The 17,565-nt window shown below is 41.0% G+C and overlaps 2 protein-coding genes across 3 annotated transcripts in view; both read right to left on the bottom strand.

Moving 5' to 3' along the window:
- Positions 1-17,565, bottom strand: part of LOC120932487 (protocadherin gamma-C5-like) — a 721,441-nt gene that overhangs the window by 678,186 nt on the left and 25,690 nt on the right. The window lies entirely within an intron of this gene.
- On the bottom strand, positions 8,022-10,701 carry LOC120930246 (protocadherin gamma-B7-like). Its single transcript, XM_040341470.1, has 2 exons — positions 8,190-10,701; positions 8,022-8,060 (listed from the first exon to the last, which is right to left on the bottom strand). The coding sequence occupies exons 1-2, from the start codon at positions 10,575-10,577 to the stop codon at positions 8,022-8,024; spliced, it is 2,427 nt and encodes an 808-aa protein (XP_040197404.1). The 5' UTR covers positions 10,578-10,701.

Here is a 17,565-nt window from a genome sequence, read left to right as displayed (position 1 = left end):
AGGCTGTATTGATGGGGACTGATGAAGCTGCACTGATGGGCACTAATGAAGGTGCACTGATGGGCTTTAACTGCTTGCCGACCAGCTGCCGCAGTTATACAGCAGGAGGTCGGCTCTGCTGGGCGAGATCACGTAATATTATGTCATCTCTCCCAGCATCTCTCCCGTCATCTCTCCTGACTCCCGCACGCGTGCCCGGTGGTCGCGATCACCGCCGGGCACCTGCGATCGCTCGTTACAGAGCGAGAACCTGTCAGGGGAGAAATGCCAGGTACATATACAATGTATGAAAAGCGATCAGACATTTCCCCTAGTGAGTCCACCCCCCCTACAGTTAGAACACACCCAGGGAACATATTAACCCCTTCCCTGCCAGTGGCATTTTTATAGTAATCAATGCATTTTTATAGCACTGATCGATATAAAAATGGCAATGGTCCCAAAAATGTGTCAAAAGTGTCCGAAGTGAGCGCCATAATGTCGCAATACCGAAAAAAACACGCTGATCGCCGCCATTACTAGTAAAAAAAAAATATTAATAAAAATGCCATAAAACTACCCCCTATTTTGTAAACGCTATAAGTTTTGCGCAAACCAATCAATGAACACTTATTGCGATTTTTTTTTTGTTACGAAAAATATGTAGAAGAATACGTATCGGCCAAAAACTGAGGAAAAAAATGTTTTATATATATTTTTGGGGGATATTTATTATGGTAAAACGTAAAAAATATTTATTTTTTCAAAATTGTTGCTCGATTTTTGCTTATAGCGCAAAAATTTAAAACCGCAGAGGTGATCAAATACCACCAAAAGAAAGCTCTATTTGTAGGGAAAAAAGGACGTGAATTTTGTTTGGGAGCCACGTCGCACGACTGCGCAATTGTCAGTTAAAGTGACGCAGTGCCAAATCGCAAAAAGTGCTCTGGTCTTTGACCAGCAATATGGTCCGGGGCTTAAGTGGTTAATGAGGCTGCACTGATGAGATTGGGCACTGATAGGCAGCACTGATGGGCACAGATAAGCTGCACTGATAAGCTGCACTGATTGGCATGGGTGGGGCTGCACTGATAATCAATGCCCTGAATAGCAGTGTAAACAATGTTCTGACAGCCTTGCCGTTATTATCTCTCCTTCCCTCAGACACAGTGCATGAGGAAAGGACTGCTGCTAACCCGCAAGTCTGTTTACATGTGATCAGCTGTGATTGGACACAGCTGATCACATGTTAAAGGGCTGCTGTCATTGGCCATTTACCCCGAGCTGTGATCAGCTGTGTCTGAAGGAGGGGGCATGCAGGGGGCACGCAATGGGCATGCCGGGGGGGAGTTCTGGAAAGACGTCTATTGACGCCCTCCCAGAAATATAGTACCATGCTGTAGCTGTATTTTGGCTATAGTGCGGTACTAAAGTGGTTAAAGCATTAGTGCCTACTAGCTGTTAGTGTTATCAACATTAGATAAATATATGTTATATATTATATTTTTTAGCATTAAAAACCTCTTCTTCCTAATAATATCAGTATCTACTGACCATTAACTGGCTTTTTAGCCCCCCCCTTTTTTGCCCTTATCATATTGATTCTAGTCATGGATTTTGCAGGTGCAGGCTGGTCTGGATACATGTCCGAAATTCAAACTAACTGCAACGTAGACAACGTTGACCATATTAACCAGTACATGGCTAAAATGAAACGTATTTTAAAGAAAAAGTCCAATCTGCATTGGCATATTGAGTTCCTCAATAAATATGCTAGGGAAAACATTAGTCCACTAGGTCTTCGCGTGCAAGTATTTCCTTCCTTTCAGAATGCCACTTCTGAATTTAAAGTGGCCTGGGAGCAAATACTTACGGCTTGTAGCACTCAACTAATGAAATTACTGGTGGGACATCACCAATCAGAACTATTATCCTTAGAGCAAGACATTCTTCTATTACAATCTAGTAACGAGACTATTAAATCCCATACCCTCTATGACAAACGCTGTCAAGAAATTAAGGAATTCATAACCAGAATCACGAAAGATATTATCCTCAAAAAACAGATTAAACTCTCAAAAGATAGACTAGCCTTTAGTGAGGGCTTTGCATACCGTTGGCAGGCCCCCACTCAATCTAGAGGTTCACGTTCCAATTTTCGGGTACCGAGAAGTCAGGGCAGTAACCAATATACAACTGAGGATGATACGGAATCTGACTCTTCTTCCTTACTTCCCTCACAGCTACCTTCAAGACGGAACTACTCTACTTCTACTTCGTCTACACCTGGTGCACGTAAGAGGGGTTTTGGTGGTGGTTCTAATGTTCCCCTTTCTAAACGTCCTCCTATTAAGGATACTACTCTTTCACAGCGCACTCGTGGTGACTCGCTCCCTAGTGGTGATAGCGCCCGTGTACAAAGCAACTATATGGGAGGTTTGGCCACTCAAGCCATACAAACACTACAAGCGCAATCTACACTACACGCTCCATTGGTGGGCATGGGAAACACTGTGGGGACCTCTGACTCCAATATTGGGGTTCCTAGAAGGAATATATCCCTGGAGAACTCCCAGACAGCCTCACAATTACATCAATGTACTAGACAAGGGACCCTGGACCCACATGTTACAACCCAGGTTTCAAGTTTTCACTTACCTCTGATGACTCTCCCACAAACATAACCTCCAATACGAACTTGGATGTGATTAATCTTACCCCCTATGTGTTTTCCTCGGAGGAGCTTGAGGTCCTCCGATTAGGACTAAGTTTCTGTCCGTCCATGAAAGTTGACAAATATGAAACAATTAAAGACATTTATCTTTTTTGTCGCAATCTAACCTTTAAATTCTTGTTTGACGGAGACCGCCTCCGCACTATGGAGGATAAACGTATCTCCGAACAAGTAAAAAATGTTACCATGGAAGACTTTAGAGCCCTTAGGGACCTCATGCTCCTCCTTGATGAAAACACTTCTACTTCTTTTGATCTAGAGGCCACCCCTGAGGTTTCAACATCCACCCTCTCCCTTGCTCCTTCGTTAAATACAAAAAAGTTTAAACTTAAATCTCAGCGGTTCCCTGACCTAACCAGCAATTGTAACATCTGGGCCTTCCTGTTAAGCACAATAAATGATTGTAAGAAATTAGATACTAACTCCCTAATTAGCAACATTTCAAAAGAACAACGACAGGCTATACTAACCCTTCAACGACACCCGGACCTAGAAATAAAAGCGTCTGATAAAGGCGGAAATATAGTACTTATGACAAAATCAAATTATGAGAAGATGGCCCAAAACATATTACAAAATAAGGAGTGGTATAGACGTATCAACGAGACGCAAATCACACTGTTCAAAAATGAATTTTTGAATATTATTGGCCTCGCCTATCAAAGGGGACTCATCGACCAAGATCTGTATAATTACCTCAATACACGTAACCCCAGAATTGCCACTTTTTATGTACTGCCTAAAATTCATAAACATCCTACATCTCCACCTGGCAGGCCAATCGTGTCAGGTATAGGCTCCCTTTCTGAAAATGCTAGCCGGTTTGTAGACTCTGTTCTCATGCCTCACGTACTTGCCTTACCTTCCTACACTCGTGACACATTAGATCTCCTTAGACAAATCGAAGACATGGTCGTGCCTCGAGATGCCCTCCTCGTGACTCTGGATGTAGAAGCTCTTTATTCTAGCATCCCTCACGAGTTGGGCATCTCGACAGCATGCACCTTTCTTCAGGAACAAGATCATCATCAATGGGAATACGTTGAGTTTATTATTGAACTTTTGCGTTTCATTTTGACACGTAATCACTTTGTTTTCAAAGAGTCCCACTACCTCCAGGTACAGGGCGTAGCCATGGGCACCTGTTGTGCCCCTGGCTACGCCAATCTGTACCTGGGGGGGTGGGAACGAACTATTTTTTCAGATGACCAATTAACATTATACACTAGCCACGTCATCAACTGGCTAAGGTATATTGATGACGTGTTCATCATTTGGTCTGGCTCAATTTCCTTACTTCATGAATTTATCAATGCCCTGAACACTAATGGGCTCAACCTAAAATTCACATTTACAAGTGCACAAGATCAAGTCACTTTTCTTGACCTTACCATCTTAAAAGATAGCGAAGGTAGGATTACATCTTCCCTCTTTCGCAAAGAAACCGCTGGGAATACACTGCTCCATGCAGCCAGTGCACATCCAGCCAATTTGTTGAGGAGCATACCCTATGCTCAATACCTTAGACTACATCAAAATTGCACTACCACTAACGATTTCATTTTCCAGGCTAACTTACTCAAGCAGCGACTTTTGGCCCGAGGGTATAGTAAATCATTATTGCATAAGGCATATAACAAAGCTATACGCCAATCACGCACCACCTTGCTGTTTAAAAAGAAAAGTGCCCCGTTATCCCAACCGGTTCGCTTTATCACGCAATACTCTAGTCATCACCAGGAAGTGCGCAACATACTGGTCAAACATTGATCACTACTGACAAACGATCCGATTCTTAGTAAATACATTGGACACAAACCAGATATTACCTACAAAAAATTGCGTTTGCTACGTGATAAATTAACTTCGAGTCATTACAGTGCTCATTCAAGCCAACATAGGCCCCCCAATGGCATTACTCGATGTGGCAAATGTAGCTTTTGCCCTTGGATCAGGGAAGGCAATGTATTTACTCTACCTAATGGCGAGCAATTTATCCCCAATTTCCACGCGGACTGCAACACACAAGGCGTCATTTATCTTATGACCTGTGAATGTCAGGCTTTCTATGTAGGAAAAACTATCAGAAATTTTAAACACAGGATTAGGGACCATGTATATTACTCCTCTGAAGGGAAAATGGTCACCTCTGTCAGTCGCCACCTGGATCTTTACCATAAATTCAATACTTCGTTGGCCTCCTTTATAGCTTTGGCTGTCATCCCAAAGGATAATCGAGGAGGTAACTGGGATAAACAGGTACTCCAGAGAGAAGCCCTCTGGATTGAACGGCTTAACGCCCTTCAATCCCCAGGTTTAAATGAATCTCAATCATATAAATCTTTCCTGTAAACTGTTTGACTACATTTCCTACATGCTATAACCTGTTCCTGTTCCCCCCCCTTTGTTCCTTTCAAACTGATTTTCTAGGATTTTGAGATTTTCGAACTTTCATACAACATGTATCCCCTTACCCCCTGCTATACATTGTCCTTGCGGTCCTAATGAATAAATTTAATATTATACCAACGAACTAGTCAATATTGGATCTATTTGCTATTATTGAACATTTATTCCTTGGACTAATCTATATTGGTCCAGTCTGTTGTTCAAATTTTTAATTCAGAAGAGGTGTCCGCTAATTATTTGTTATATGGTCTACATATTAATTAATTTTCTCCATTATGTATATTAAATTTTGTGTATAGCTATACTGCTGTGACTGCCTGTAATCAGTGTTATGTACGAGTAGCTACCTCGTAATTGGAGTATCCGATGCACCATCCCCCCCGTCAGGGTCGCCACAGCTTTGCGTCTTGTTTTTCTGCCCCCCATATTATTCTGCACAATGTGGCCGCGTTAGATATAGCCATGTCATTACATGGCTGTATCTTGAGTGACCACTGGGTGGCGGTGTCATCACCACCTTCTGCTCACTTCTCCGACGCTCTGCATACATCCATCCTTGGATGCACGCGCGTTGGGATCTTTGCGGCCAGCACGGATGACGTCACGCGGCTGCGCCGCGATGTACGTGCACCCGTGCGGGACATGGGGCTATTTAAGGGCTTCTCGCCCAAGCACTCATTACCGTAGCCTCCCGGGAGGCTTACGGATTCTACGCTCCTGTCTGCAGTCTGCTCAATAGGTAAGGCCGCTCCACGCCTCCACCCTCTGGCTTACAATCTCCTTTCTTTTTGATTGTGACAACCTGCCAGTTCTGACTAGCTGCTTTTTACCATGTTACTACCCCCCCCCCTTTCTTTCAGAGACTCTTTGGCCTGGCTACTTTGGCTATTATTTCCATAGTCTCAACTGTAAACTGTGGGTGACACTCAGGCTTTTGTCTAGACATCATCCATCACTGCTATATATGGTGCAGGCTGCACTATCATCATTACAGCGCTACCAACAATATCTTTGCCTAATGGTAAGCTTGGGTGTTCCTTAAGCTATTTAACTACTTGCTCATTTTATGTATCTATGGTATCTAATTTTCATTTATTTATTTATTGACATTTCAGATATAACTTGCATTATATATTATATATATATTAATGCTATGTTTATGGATCCTATATGGTTGAGATCAGGAAGTTGCTCTTTCTCTATTTAGTTCAAACCCAGGGTGACTGCTACCTATGTTCATTTTATGTTGTTCTAGGTAAGTTCGCTTGCTGTATGTAGCGCTCTTATATCAAATTCTATCCTTATTACAATTAGCACGCTACTATCATGCTCCCATGTCCCCATTGTGCATAATCTGGGGCACATTACAGTCCGCTCTCCGGTGGCTTCCTCCCCGCACTCCCTCCCCCCCCTTTTTTCTAGCGCGAAACATGTCAGGCCACAGCGACATTATTGACATCGTCTAGACTTCTCAGTCTATTGCAATCCGCGGGTCCTCTCCAGGATTTATATCTATTTTAAGTGGTTGGAAGTTCTCACTTCTAAATATCTCTATATTTATGATTATATTGATTTCCATATTTATTATGTATTCTGCATGTGATGACATGCAATGATCCAATTCCTGGTGGTTCTCAATCATTATTGCAACGCTGTGATAATTTGTCAGTGTGTACATTCAATCCTATGGAGATTTTACAGCTGTTTTGATATATATGTTGTGTAATAAATATACTTTTTAGAAAAATACCCCTTTTTGTGACTACTATCTCTACCAGTCGACAGTGCCCACAAAGTCCATGACTTGCCCCTAGGTCAATTTTCTATTCAAAAAGAAAACAATGACAGTAATAATGCTAATAACATTAATTATCAATGGAAAATATATAATTTTTTCCATAAGAAAATAACTTCCCCTAGCAGTCCAAAGCATAAGAAAACAGGTGCAGGTGTTCTGACAAGCTCATCCTGGCTAACAGAACTCAATTGGAAGACAGACGGTAGGAGTGCCACACACCAAAGCCCAGGCACTATACAGACAGGTGAAGTTACGGCTTCAGCCTCAGCTCCTTCTGACTACACTCCTCTGACATGTTTCGCCCTACCCATGGGGCTTAATCTCTATGGTTAAGCCCCATGGGGTGAAACATGTCAGAGGAGTGCAGTCAGGAGGAGCTTAGGCTGTGGCTTTTACACCTTCTGTCTTTTGATCATTATTTTTTTGAAAAGGGACAAATGAGATAACTTGAGTAAATTAAAATAGAACTATGAATGCAAATGATACAGAATTAAGTTGCCGAAATACAATAAACGTTTATTGTGTTTATGCAAAATTTCATATTTTACCCAAAGTCCAAAATTCTAATTTGATTACAAAAGCTACAGTTTCAAAATGTAAAATATCTGCTGCATATATTTATGAGGAAACCAGAAAGCTTTTTTGTTTAACATAAAAGAAAGATTATTTTTAACAAGCTTTTTACAGTTAGTCACCATCATCTTAAATTATAGTATTATGAGGTTTATCAGTTCTCTGTAAGATGTATAGTTGAGTGCTACAAAATGACAAAAGCATCATATAATCCAAAAATAAAAGAAGTTGTATGCAAAAACATTCCTGAAAACATTTTGTAAGGCCTTAATAAAAAGTAGATAATTCTCAGGTAAATATTCTATATAGCAAGCCTTTAATAATTGTGCCTGGTAGATACCATAGTAAAATAAAAACATTAGTGGGTCCTTTACCTTTAAATTATCTAATTTCGTTTAGTAAATCAGGTACGTTCAACTAGTACAGTAACCGTTAAAAACTTGACCAAAAAAAATGGCATAATAAAGTAGTTCAGAGATTTTTACATTTCTAAAATGATTGTTATAACAAATGTTTAATTCAGGTAGCCTAAATGACAGTTTGCTGAAACTTGTCTTTTAGCAGCTGCTGAGGAGTAACAGAATAAATATTTTAACAATATAATAGCATTTTGATGGTTTAAAGATACCATTTAATTACATGGACACTTCAAAGAATAAAGTATGTGAATGAAAACAATTATACATTTTAGCTTACCTGTGCAATGTTCTCAGAATGTAAGTCATCTGTGTCAATTAAATTTTCTGTGGGGACATTCTGGACAGGTTTGAGGAATGCAATTTCATTCTGCTTTGAGTCAAGAGTCACACAGACATCATACGAGAATGGAAAGGGTAAACTTGTATCACTGATTTCAGAGGGACATCCCAATGTGAACTGAGGATACATATTTCTTCCAAAAGTTCCAAGAGAAGTAGGGGAGCTGCTCTTTCTACACTTGAAAATGACAACAGCCAATACTATCACAATGAATAAAATTGATATAAAAGTTATAGCGATAACAAGGTAGAAAGTTACATTAGATGATGTGTCTGAATTAGCTGGCTGTTGCTTTATCTCTGGTACAACTTGTTGAAAGTTTTTGGCCACAAGTAAATTCAAAGTGGCAGTAGCTGATAAGGATGGGACCCCATTATCCTTCACCAGAACCACAATCTTTTGTCTTAAAGAGTCAATAACCTGAAGGTCCTTTCCAATCTTAATTTCACCGGTATGTAGGCCAATGGTAAATAATGATGGTTCAGGAACTTGTAGCAAATGGTAAGAGAGCCAGGCATTGTGTCCAGAGTCAGCATCTACTGCAATCACTTTGGTCACTAAATAACCTTTCTCAGCAGTGTGAGGAATAAATTCAAATAATGCTGATTCATCAGTATCTGATGATGGGTATAAAATTTTAGGAATATTATCATTCTTATCTAATATACAAATCTTTACTGTAACATTACTGCTCAGAGAAGGAGTCCCATTGTCCTTACCCATCACTTGAAACTGGAATTCTTGTAACTGTTCATAATCAAATGATCTCTGGGCATAAATAACTCCAGTCATTGAGTTTATGGAAACATATGAAGATACTGGAATGTTATCAATATTTGTGTTAATGATAGAATAAATGACCCGTGCATTCTCAATATTATCTAGATCTGAAGCATGAACATTAAGAACTGAAGTTCCAGCAGGTGTTTGTTCTGGAATGTAGGAAATATACACTGGTTTATTGAAGACTGGCATATTATCATTCACATCTAAAATATGTATGTAGATAGTTGACTGGGTTACCATTGGAGGAGAACCTTCATCTTCAGCTAAAAGTGTTATATTGTAACTTGAATTTTTCTCTCTGTCCAAGTTTTCTGTAGTGACAATTTTGTAATAATTATTAGATGACTGTAACTTTAAAGGAACATTTTCTGTTAGATGGCAAGAGACCTCGCCATTTTTTCCTGAGTCCAAATCTTTTACATTAATTAAAGCCACCAGTGTCCCCGGAAAAGAATCCTCTGGAATTGGTGTAGATAGTGATGCTATCACAATTTCAGGTGCATTGTCATTGACATCCACGATCCGCATTACTATATTACATTTTGCAACTAAGCCACCACCATCTTTGGCTTCCACACTCATTTTGTAGTTTGGCATACTTTCATAATCTAAATCTGCTTTTGTTTTTATGATTCCAGTTTTAGAATCTAAAGTGAAAATCTGATGTGCATTTTCTGGAATGTAACTAAAGGAATAAGTGATATCTGCATTGGAACCATCATCTTCATCACTGGCATTAAGATGAAAAACTACAGAACCAATTGGCATATCTTCTTTTAAGCTGATTCGGTAAGTGTCCTGGCTGAATACTGGATAGTTATCATTCACGTCCTGTACCTCAATTTTAATAACAGCAGTTCCGGTTTTCTTAGGTTTTCCCCCATCAGATGCAGTTAGGATCAAGGTAAATTCATCAAGTTTTTCACGATCTAAAGGTTGTTCCAGAATGAGTTCTGGATGGTTTGTCCCTTCACTGTCAATTTTTTCTCCCAATGTAAAGTGTGGATTAGGGTTAAGGGTATAACTTTGTAATGAATTGACACCTAGGTCTGGATCAATTGCATTTCCTAGAACAAAATGTGCTCCTGCAGAAGCTGATTCACTTATTTCTATCTCAAAAATAGCCTTAGAAAATGCTGGGGCATTATCATTTATATCTAGAACTTCCACAGTAACTGGAAATATATTCACTGGATTTTCAATAATAATCTCAAGATCAAGTAAACAGACTTGCTCTGATCCACAAATGTCTTCCCTATCTATTCTATCAATAACATAAATATTACCATCTAAACTAGCACTAAAAAAGTTGTGCTTTTTATTATGAGAGACAATCCTTAGTTTTCTCACCTCCAGATCTTGAGTATCCAGGCCCAGATCCTTTGCAATGTTGCCTAATACAGTATTGTGTCTTACTTCTTCTAACACAGAATAGCGCAGTTGACTAGCAAAAAACAATGAATAAAAAGTAAATAGGATAATTATTACTTGCCCTGCCATGGTGGCAATGTTTTCAGAGAGTCTTCCTTCCTCTAGCATCCACAGTTTGTAATATCAACAATTAAGCAGTTGCTCTTAAAAAAATCCAGACAGAGTGATTTTCAGGTCCCTTTCCCATTAGAACTACAGTGATTGTTGTGAGCACTTCAGCTTTCACTCCTTGTAAAATGTTCAGTTCTGTACAGTAGTGCAACAGTGACACCTTGAGGCTGATCTCATTAACTGTAGCAAGAGTGTTTCATAATAGTGACTTTATAATTTTTTTATTTTGACAATCATATAATAAAAACACTAACACCTAATGCATTATCAGATAGGAACTTGCATATTTTACATTTTAGAAATCTTAAGTAAATAATGATAAATGTGGTTTAACAATTTAGGAATTTCAAGTGTATATGTGAAACATGTAAACTATGTTTAGCCTTTACTGTAAAGTAATACTTCTACTTTACTGCAAGGCATTTACTTCCTGTTATAAATAATAAAAGCACACATCATTGTAACAATTAAAAAGTGCTGTAAATTATTTTTTTTGTGGGGGTACTCATCCAGTACGAAAGAACAAAAAGTAAAATAAATGAATCTTAAAAATATCAGAGGTTGCTTCACAATCCAGTTAAGTAAGTCAGATTAGTCTGATTTATGGGTTTATCTGCCTCATATGAAAAAGAACATTAAATTATCTTTCTAACTGTATTAATAACAAATAGGTAAAACAAAATAGTGTGCTCACCTATATACAGCCTTATATTAGCGATAACTAATATATATATATATATATATATATATATATATATATATATATATATATATATATATATATTATATATATATACACTTACACACTGTGGTAGTGTGGTACCCCACCAGTGTATGAATGCAGTCTTCTCAACCGGGCAGGTTGAGGGACTTCAGTCTATTTGCTTGTTTAGGAGGAAACTGGCTTTTTAGTTCCCTCATTATTTACTAAAGTCCACTTTGGGACCCGGGGATTTTTTATAGATCTGGTTGAGTACACCTCAACAGATTTGTCAGAAAATCTTTACTTTCCTTTCAGAATCAACATTTCCTATGGGACACTATACTACAAAATACTCCCACAAATGCAGGCCATTGATTGCAACCAAGATTTATTAATTTTCACACACAAAAAATTATTTTTCCTAACAAATTCATTCAAGACCATGTTGTAAAAATGAATACACTCCAATGAAAGTCTTAGGCCTCGTACACACGACCAGTTTCCTCGGCAGAATTCAGCTTCCGACCGAGTTTCTGGCTGAATTCTGCCGAGGAAACTGGCCGTGTGTACACTTTCGGCCGAGGAAGCGGACGAGGAGCTCGGCGAGGAAATAGAGAACATGTTCTCTATTTCCTCGTTGTTCTATGGGAGAACTCGTCCCGCCGAGCTCCTCGGCGGCTTCAGTGCTGAACTGGCCGAGGAACTCGATGTGTTTGGCACGTCGAGTTCCTCGGCCGTGTGTACGAGGCTTGAGTTAAATTTTAAACAACAAAATCCTAGTTAACAAGAATTCAACTACAGGTGAGTCCAATTATTTATTAAACAGGTATCCAATAGACAGTTGATTATAAAAGGGTGTTACTTAACAAAGAAAACCCCTTCCCATTTCATGCTGTCAACAATGGCACCACATGGAAGAGAAATGTCATAAGGCCTGAGAAAGAAAATAATTTCTTTACACAAGATGAACGCTACATAAAGATCAGGAAAGCTTAACTTATCAGACTGAATACTGTAGCAAAAGTGATACAAAAAGGTAACAAAGATAGAACTGCAACCATCTCACAGACAACCAGGCCGTCCACAGAGTTAACACCTCAACTGAAGGGTCTTCTGAGGAGAAGGGTTAAAGAAAATGGCCATGCAAGTTCACTGCAGTTAGCTAAAGAAGTAGAAAGCCAAACTGGGGTGATTGTTTCCCATGACACAATATGGTGTGCACTGCAGATGAATAGTATGCATGGGTGTCGACCATGAAGGAAGCCTCTCCTAAAGCCCATGCACAAAAAAAGCCAGCCTAGAATTTGCCAGGGCCCATGCTGAAAAAGAAGATAACTATTCGGACTCTGCAGTGATGAGACCAAGATAAATGTTTTTGAAACTGATGGCTTCAAAACTGTATAGCGTCGTAAAGGTGAGGAGTACAAAGAAAGCTGCATGAGTGCTGGTGTCGGGGAACTTCATTTCATTGGCCCAGATTCAAGAAGCAATTGCGCCCGTGTAACCATAGGTTACACGGCGCAATTGCTTACTTGCTCCAGTGTAACGAGTGCTCCTGATTCAGGAACCTCGTTACACAGACTGCAGCCTAAAATCTGTACGGCATAAGGCTCTTATGCCACGCAGATTTTAGGCTGCATTCTTGCGTGGGCCGCTAGGGGGCGCTCCCATTGTGATCAGCGTGTAGTATGCAAATTGCATACTACCATTGATTCACAAACTTGCGCGGGCCCTGCGCAAGCCAGGTACGGAGTTTCCGTACGGCAACTTTAGCGCAAGGCTGCCCCTTCTAATAGTAGGGGCAGCCAATGCTAAAGTATAGCCGCCGCTCCTGCGACGTGAAATTTGAATTTCACGTCGTTTGCGTAAGTGATTCGTGAATGGCGCTGGACACCATTCACGTTGACTTTGAAGCAAATTACGTCCTTGCGACGTCATTTGCCGCAATGCACGTCCGGAAAGTTTCCCGACGGAGCATGCGCTGTACGCTCGGCGTGGGAGCGCGCCTAATTTAAATGATTCCCGCCCCCGGCAGGATCATTTACATTGCGCGCGCTTATGCCGGGCAATTTTGCCGGCGCGCCCTCGCAATTTACGGAATCGAGCTACTCCGTGAATCGAGGGCAGCGCAAAATATTTGCGGGGGCGCAGGGCAAAATCGTTGCCCTGCTCCCCCGCAAATATCGCGCAAATGTACCTGAATCTGGGCCATTGATGGTATCATGAATTCACTCCATTCACTTGGTCGTTGTGCACTTTTCCAACATGACAACATGACAATGATCCAAAACATATATATATATATATATATATATATATATATATATATATATATACAGTACAGACCAAAAGTTTGGACACACCTTCTCATTCAAAGAGTTTTCTTTATTTTCATGACTATGAAAATTGTAGATTCACACTGAAGGCATCAAAATTATGAATTAACACATGTGGAATTATACATAACAAAAAAGTGTGAAACAACTGAAAATATATTTCATATTCTAGGTTCTTCAAAGTAGCCACCTTTTGCAAAAGACACATCTCTAGAACTGTTAAGGAGAGACTGTGTGAATCAGGCCTTCATGGTAGATTATCTGCTAGGAAACCACTGCTAAAGAAAGGCAACAAGCAGAAGAGACTTGTGTGGGCTAAAGAACACAAGGAATGGACATTAGACCAGTGGAAATGTGCTTTGGTCTGATGAATCTAAACTTGAGATCTTTGGTTCCAACCCCCGTGTCTTTGTGCGACGCAGAAAAGGTGAACGGATGGACTCTACATGCCTTGTTCCCACCGTGAAGCATGGAGGAGGATGTGTGATGGTGTGGGGGTGCTTTGCTGGTGACACTGTTGGGGATTTATTCAAAATTGAAGGCATACTGAACCAGCATGGCTACCACAGCATCTTGCAGCGGCATGCTATTCCATCCAGTTTGCGTTTAGTTGAACCATCATTTATTTTTCAACAGGACAATGACCCCAAACACACCTCCAGGCTGTGTAAGGGCTATTTGACCAAGAAGGAGAGTGATGGGGTGCTGCGCCAGGTGACTACCTCTTGAAGCTCATCAAGAGAATGCCAAGAGTGTGCAAAGCAGTAATCAAAGCAAAAGGTGGCTACTTTGAAGAACCTAGAATATGAAATATATTTTCAATTGTTTCACACTTTTTTGTTATGTATAATTCCACATATGTTAATTCATAGTTTTGATGCCTTCAGTGTGAATCTACAATTTTCATAGTCATGAAAATAAAGAAAACTCTTTGAATGAGAAGGTGTGTCCAAACTTTTGGTCTGTACTGTATATTTATGTATATATACACACAGTATCTCACAAAAGTGAGTACACCTCTCACATTTTTGTAAATATTTTATTATATCTTTTGTGACAACACTGAAGAAATAAGTGTATAGCTTATATAACAGTGTTAATTTGCTGTCCCCTCAAAATAACTCAACACAGCCATTAATGTCTAAGTCCCTGGCAACAAAAGTGTAGAGTACACCCCTAAGTGAAAATGTCAAAATTTGGGCCACAATTTAAATATTTTCCAGCACTGCCTTAACCCTCTTGGGCATGGAGTTCACCAGAGCTACACAGGTTGCCACTGGAGTCCTCTTGCCCTCCTCCATAAAGACATCACAGAGCTGGTGGATGTTAGAGACCTTGCGCTCCTCCACCTTACGTTTGATGATGAACCACAGATTCTCAATAGGTTTTAGGTCTGGAGACATGCTTGGCCAGTCCATCACCTTTACCCTCAGCTTCTTTAGCAAGCCAGTGGTCGTCTTGGAGGTGTGTTTGGGGTCGTTATCATGTTGTAATACTGCCCTGCGTCCCAGTCTCTGAAGGGAGGGGATCATCAGTATGTCACAGTACATGCTGCCATTCATGGTTCCGTCAAAGAACTGTAGCTCCCCAGTCAGGGGCGGACTGACCATTGAGTCACTCGGGCACTGCCCGAGGGCCCCATGCCACTAGGGGGCCCCATCAGGGTTGCCAGGCTCAGTAAAACCAGGGACAGTATGTAAAAATCTGTGTTTTTTTTAGATCTGTCCCTGATATGTCCGAAACTGACATGCTTTTAATGTGAATATCCCAAGATTTTAGCTGCCCTGCCTCTGCACTACCTCCTGGCGTGGTGGCCATCTGTAAGCCAGAGGGGCCCCATACTCTTCTATTGCCCGGGGGCCCCATGAGTTGTCAGTCCGCCCCTGTCCCCAGTGCAGGCAGCACTCATGCAGCCCCAGACCATGACACTCCCACACGGTTGCAGCTTGTCTTTGTACTCCTCACCTGGTTGCCGACACATACGCTTAACACCATCTGAACCAAATAAGTTTATCTTGGTTTCATCAGACCACAGGACATAATTCCAGTAATCCATGTCTGTCTGTTAGTCTGTTTGTCTTCAGCAAACTGTTTGTGGTTACTTTGCATCATCTTTTGATGCAGTGTGCGGTGTACAGTGTGAGCAGTGACAGGCTGACCCCCCACCCCTTTAATCTCTGCAGAAATGCTGGCAGCACTCATACATCAATCTCCCAAAGACAACGTCTGGATATGATGCTAAGCATGTGAACTCAACTTCTTTGGTCAACCATGGCAGGGCCTGTGATGAGTGGAACCTGTCCTGTTAAACCACTGTATGGTCTTGGCCACCGTGCTGTAGCTCAGTTTCAGGGCCTTGGCAATCTTCTTATAGCCTAGGCCATCTTCATGTAGAGCAACAATTATTTTTTTCAGATCCTCAGAGAGTTTTTTGCCATAAGGTGCCATGTTGAACTTCCAGTGACTAGTATGAGAGAGTGAGAGTGATAACACCAAATTTAACACACCTGCTCCCCATTCACACCTGAGACCTTGTAACACTAACGAGTCACATGACACCGGTGAGGGAAAATGGCTAATTTGAACATTGAACATTTTCACTTAGGGGTGTACTCACTTTTTTTGCCAGCGGTTTAGACATTATTGGCTGTGTGTTGAGTTATTTTGAGGGGACATCAAATATACACTGTTATACAAGCTGTACACTCACTACTTTACATTGTAGCAGATTGTAATTTATTTAGTGTTGTCAGATGAAATATATAATAAAATATTTACAAAAATGTGAGTGGTGTACTCACTTTTGTGATACACTGTATAAACAAAACTTTTTTTTACTGTTATGTAAAAGTAGTGTGGTCTTAACATCAGGGCTTTTTTTCTCAGATAATAGGTGCAGGAACTCCACCATTTTAAGTTACCCTTCGTTTCTGCTCTTTACCCACCATTGAGCACCATTGAGCATTGTCCCTTGGTTCCACCTCCTACCAACCTCCCAGTGCCAACCCTTTTAGAGAATACAGAACCAAGTATCACCTTGTGCTACTAAGTGATTTGCACGGAATTTGTTAATAACAAGAAAGACAGTAAAATAGAGCGCGGTAAGACCCCACCCCAGGAACAGTAGACCCCCAGCAAGAAAGACAGTAAAATAGAGTGTGGTAAGACCCCACCCCAGCAATGATAGACCTCACCCCTGCAACAATATATCAACCACACAACAATAGACCCCCCCCAGCAACAATGGACCCCCTGCAACAAAATACCACCCCGCCAACAACAGACCCCCAGCAGCCAGCATCAATAGACCCTGCAGGATCCAGCAAAAATACACCTCTCATTCAACAGTAGATCCCTCCCCCCAAGCAACATAACACCCCCCATCAGCAATAATAAACCTTCCCAGTAACAATAGACCTCCATGCAAAAATAGATTCCCCAGCAGCCAGCATCAATAGACTCTCCAGGATCCAGCAAAAATAGACCTCTCCCTCAACAGTAGATCCCTCCCAGTAACAATTGACCACCCCCCCCAAGCAACATAACACCCCCCATCAGCAACAATAAACCTACCCAGTAACAATAGACCTCCATGCAAAAATAGATTCCCCAGCACCCAGCATCAATAGACCCTCCAGCACACCCCAGCACTCCTTGCTATTGCATACATTCATTGCTGAAGGTGCCGGAACTGCGTTCCCCCGCGTTCCCCCAGAAAAAAAGCCCTGCTTAACGTACATGTCATCCCTTCATCACAAAACCAAATTCTCAGGCCTCGTACACACGACAGAGTTTCTCGGCAGAATTCAGCGAGAAACTCGGTCAGAGCCGGATTCTGCCGAGAAACTCTGTCGTGTGTACACTTTCGGCCCGATGGAGCCGCCGAGGAACTCGTCGAGAAAATAGAGAACATGTTCTCTATTTTCTCGTTGTTCTATGGGAGAAC

The sequence above is a fragment of the Rana temporaria genome, chromosome 3 (assembly GCF_905171775.1).
Source record: "Rana temporaria chromosome 3, aRanTem1.1, whole genome shotgun sequence".
Classification (NCBI taxonomy): domain Eukaryota; kingdom Metazoa; phylum Chordata; class Amphibia; order Anura; family Ranidae; genus Rana; species Rana temporaria.
The sequence above is the reverse complement of the archived record's forward strand: the minus strand, read 5'-3'. Positions and strand labels throughout refer to the sequence as shown.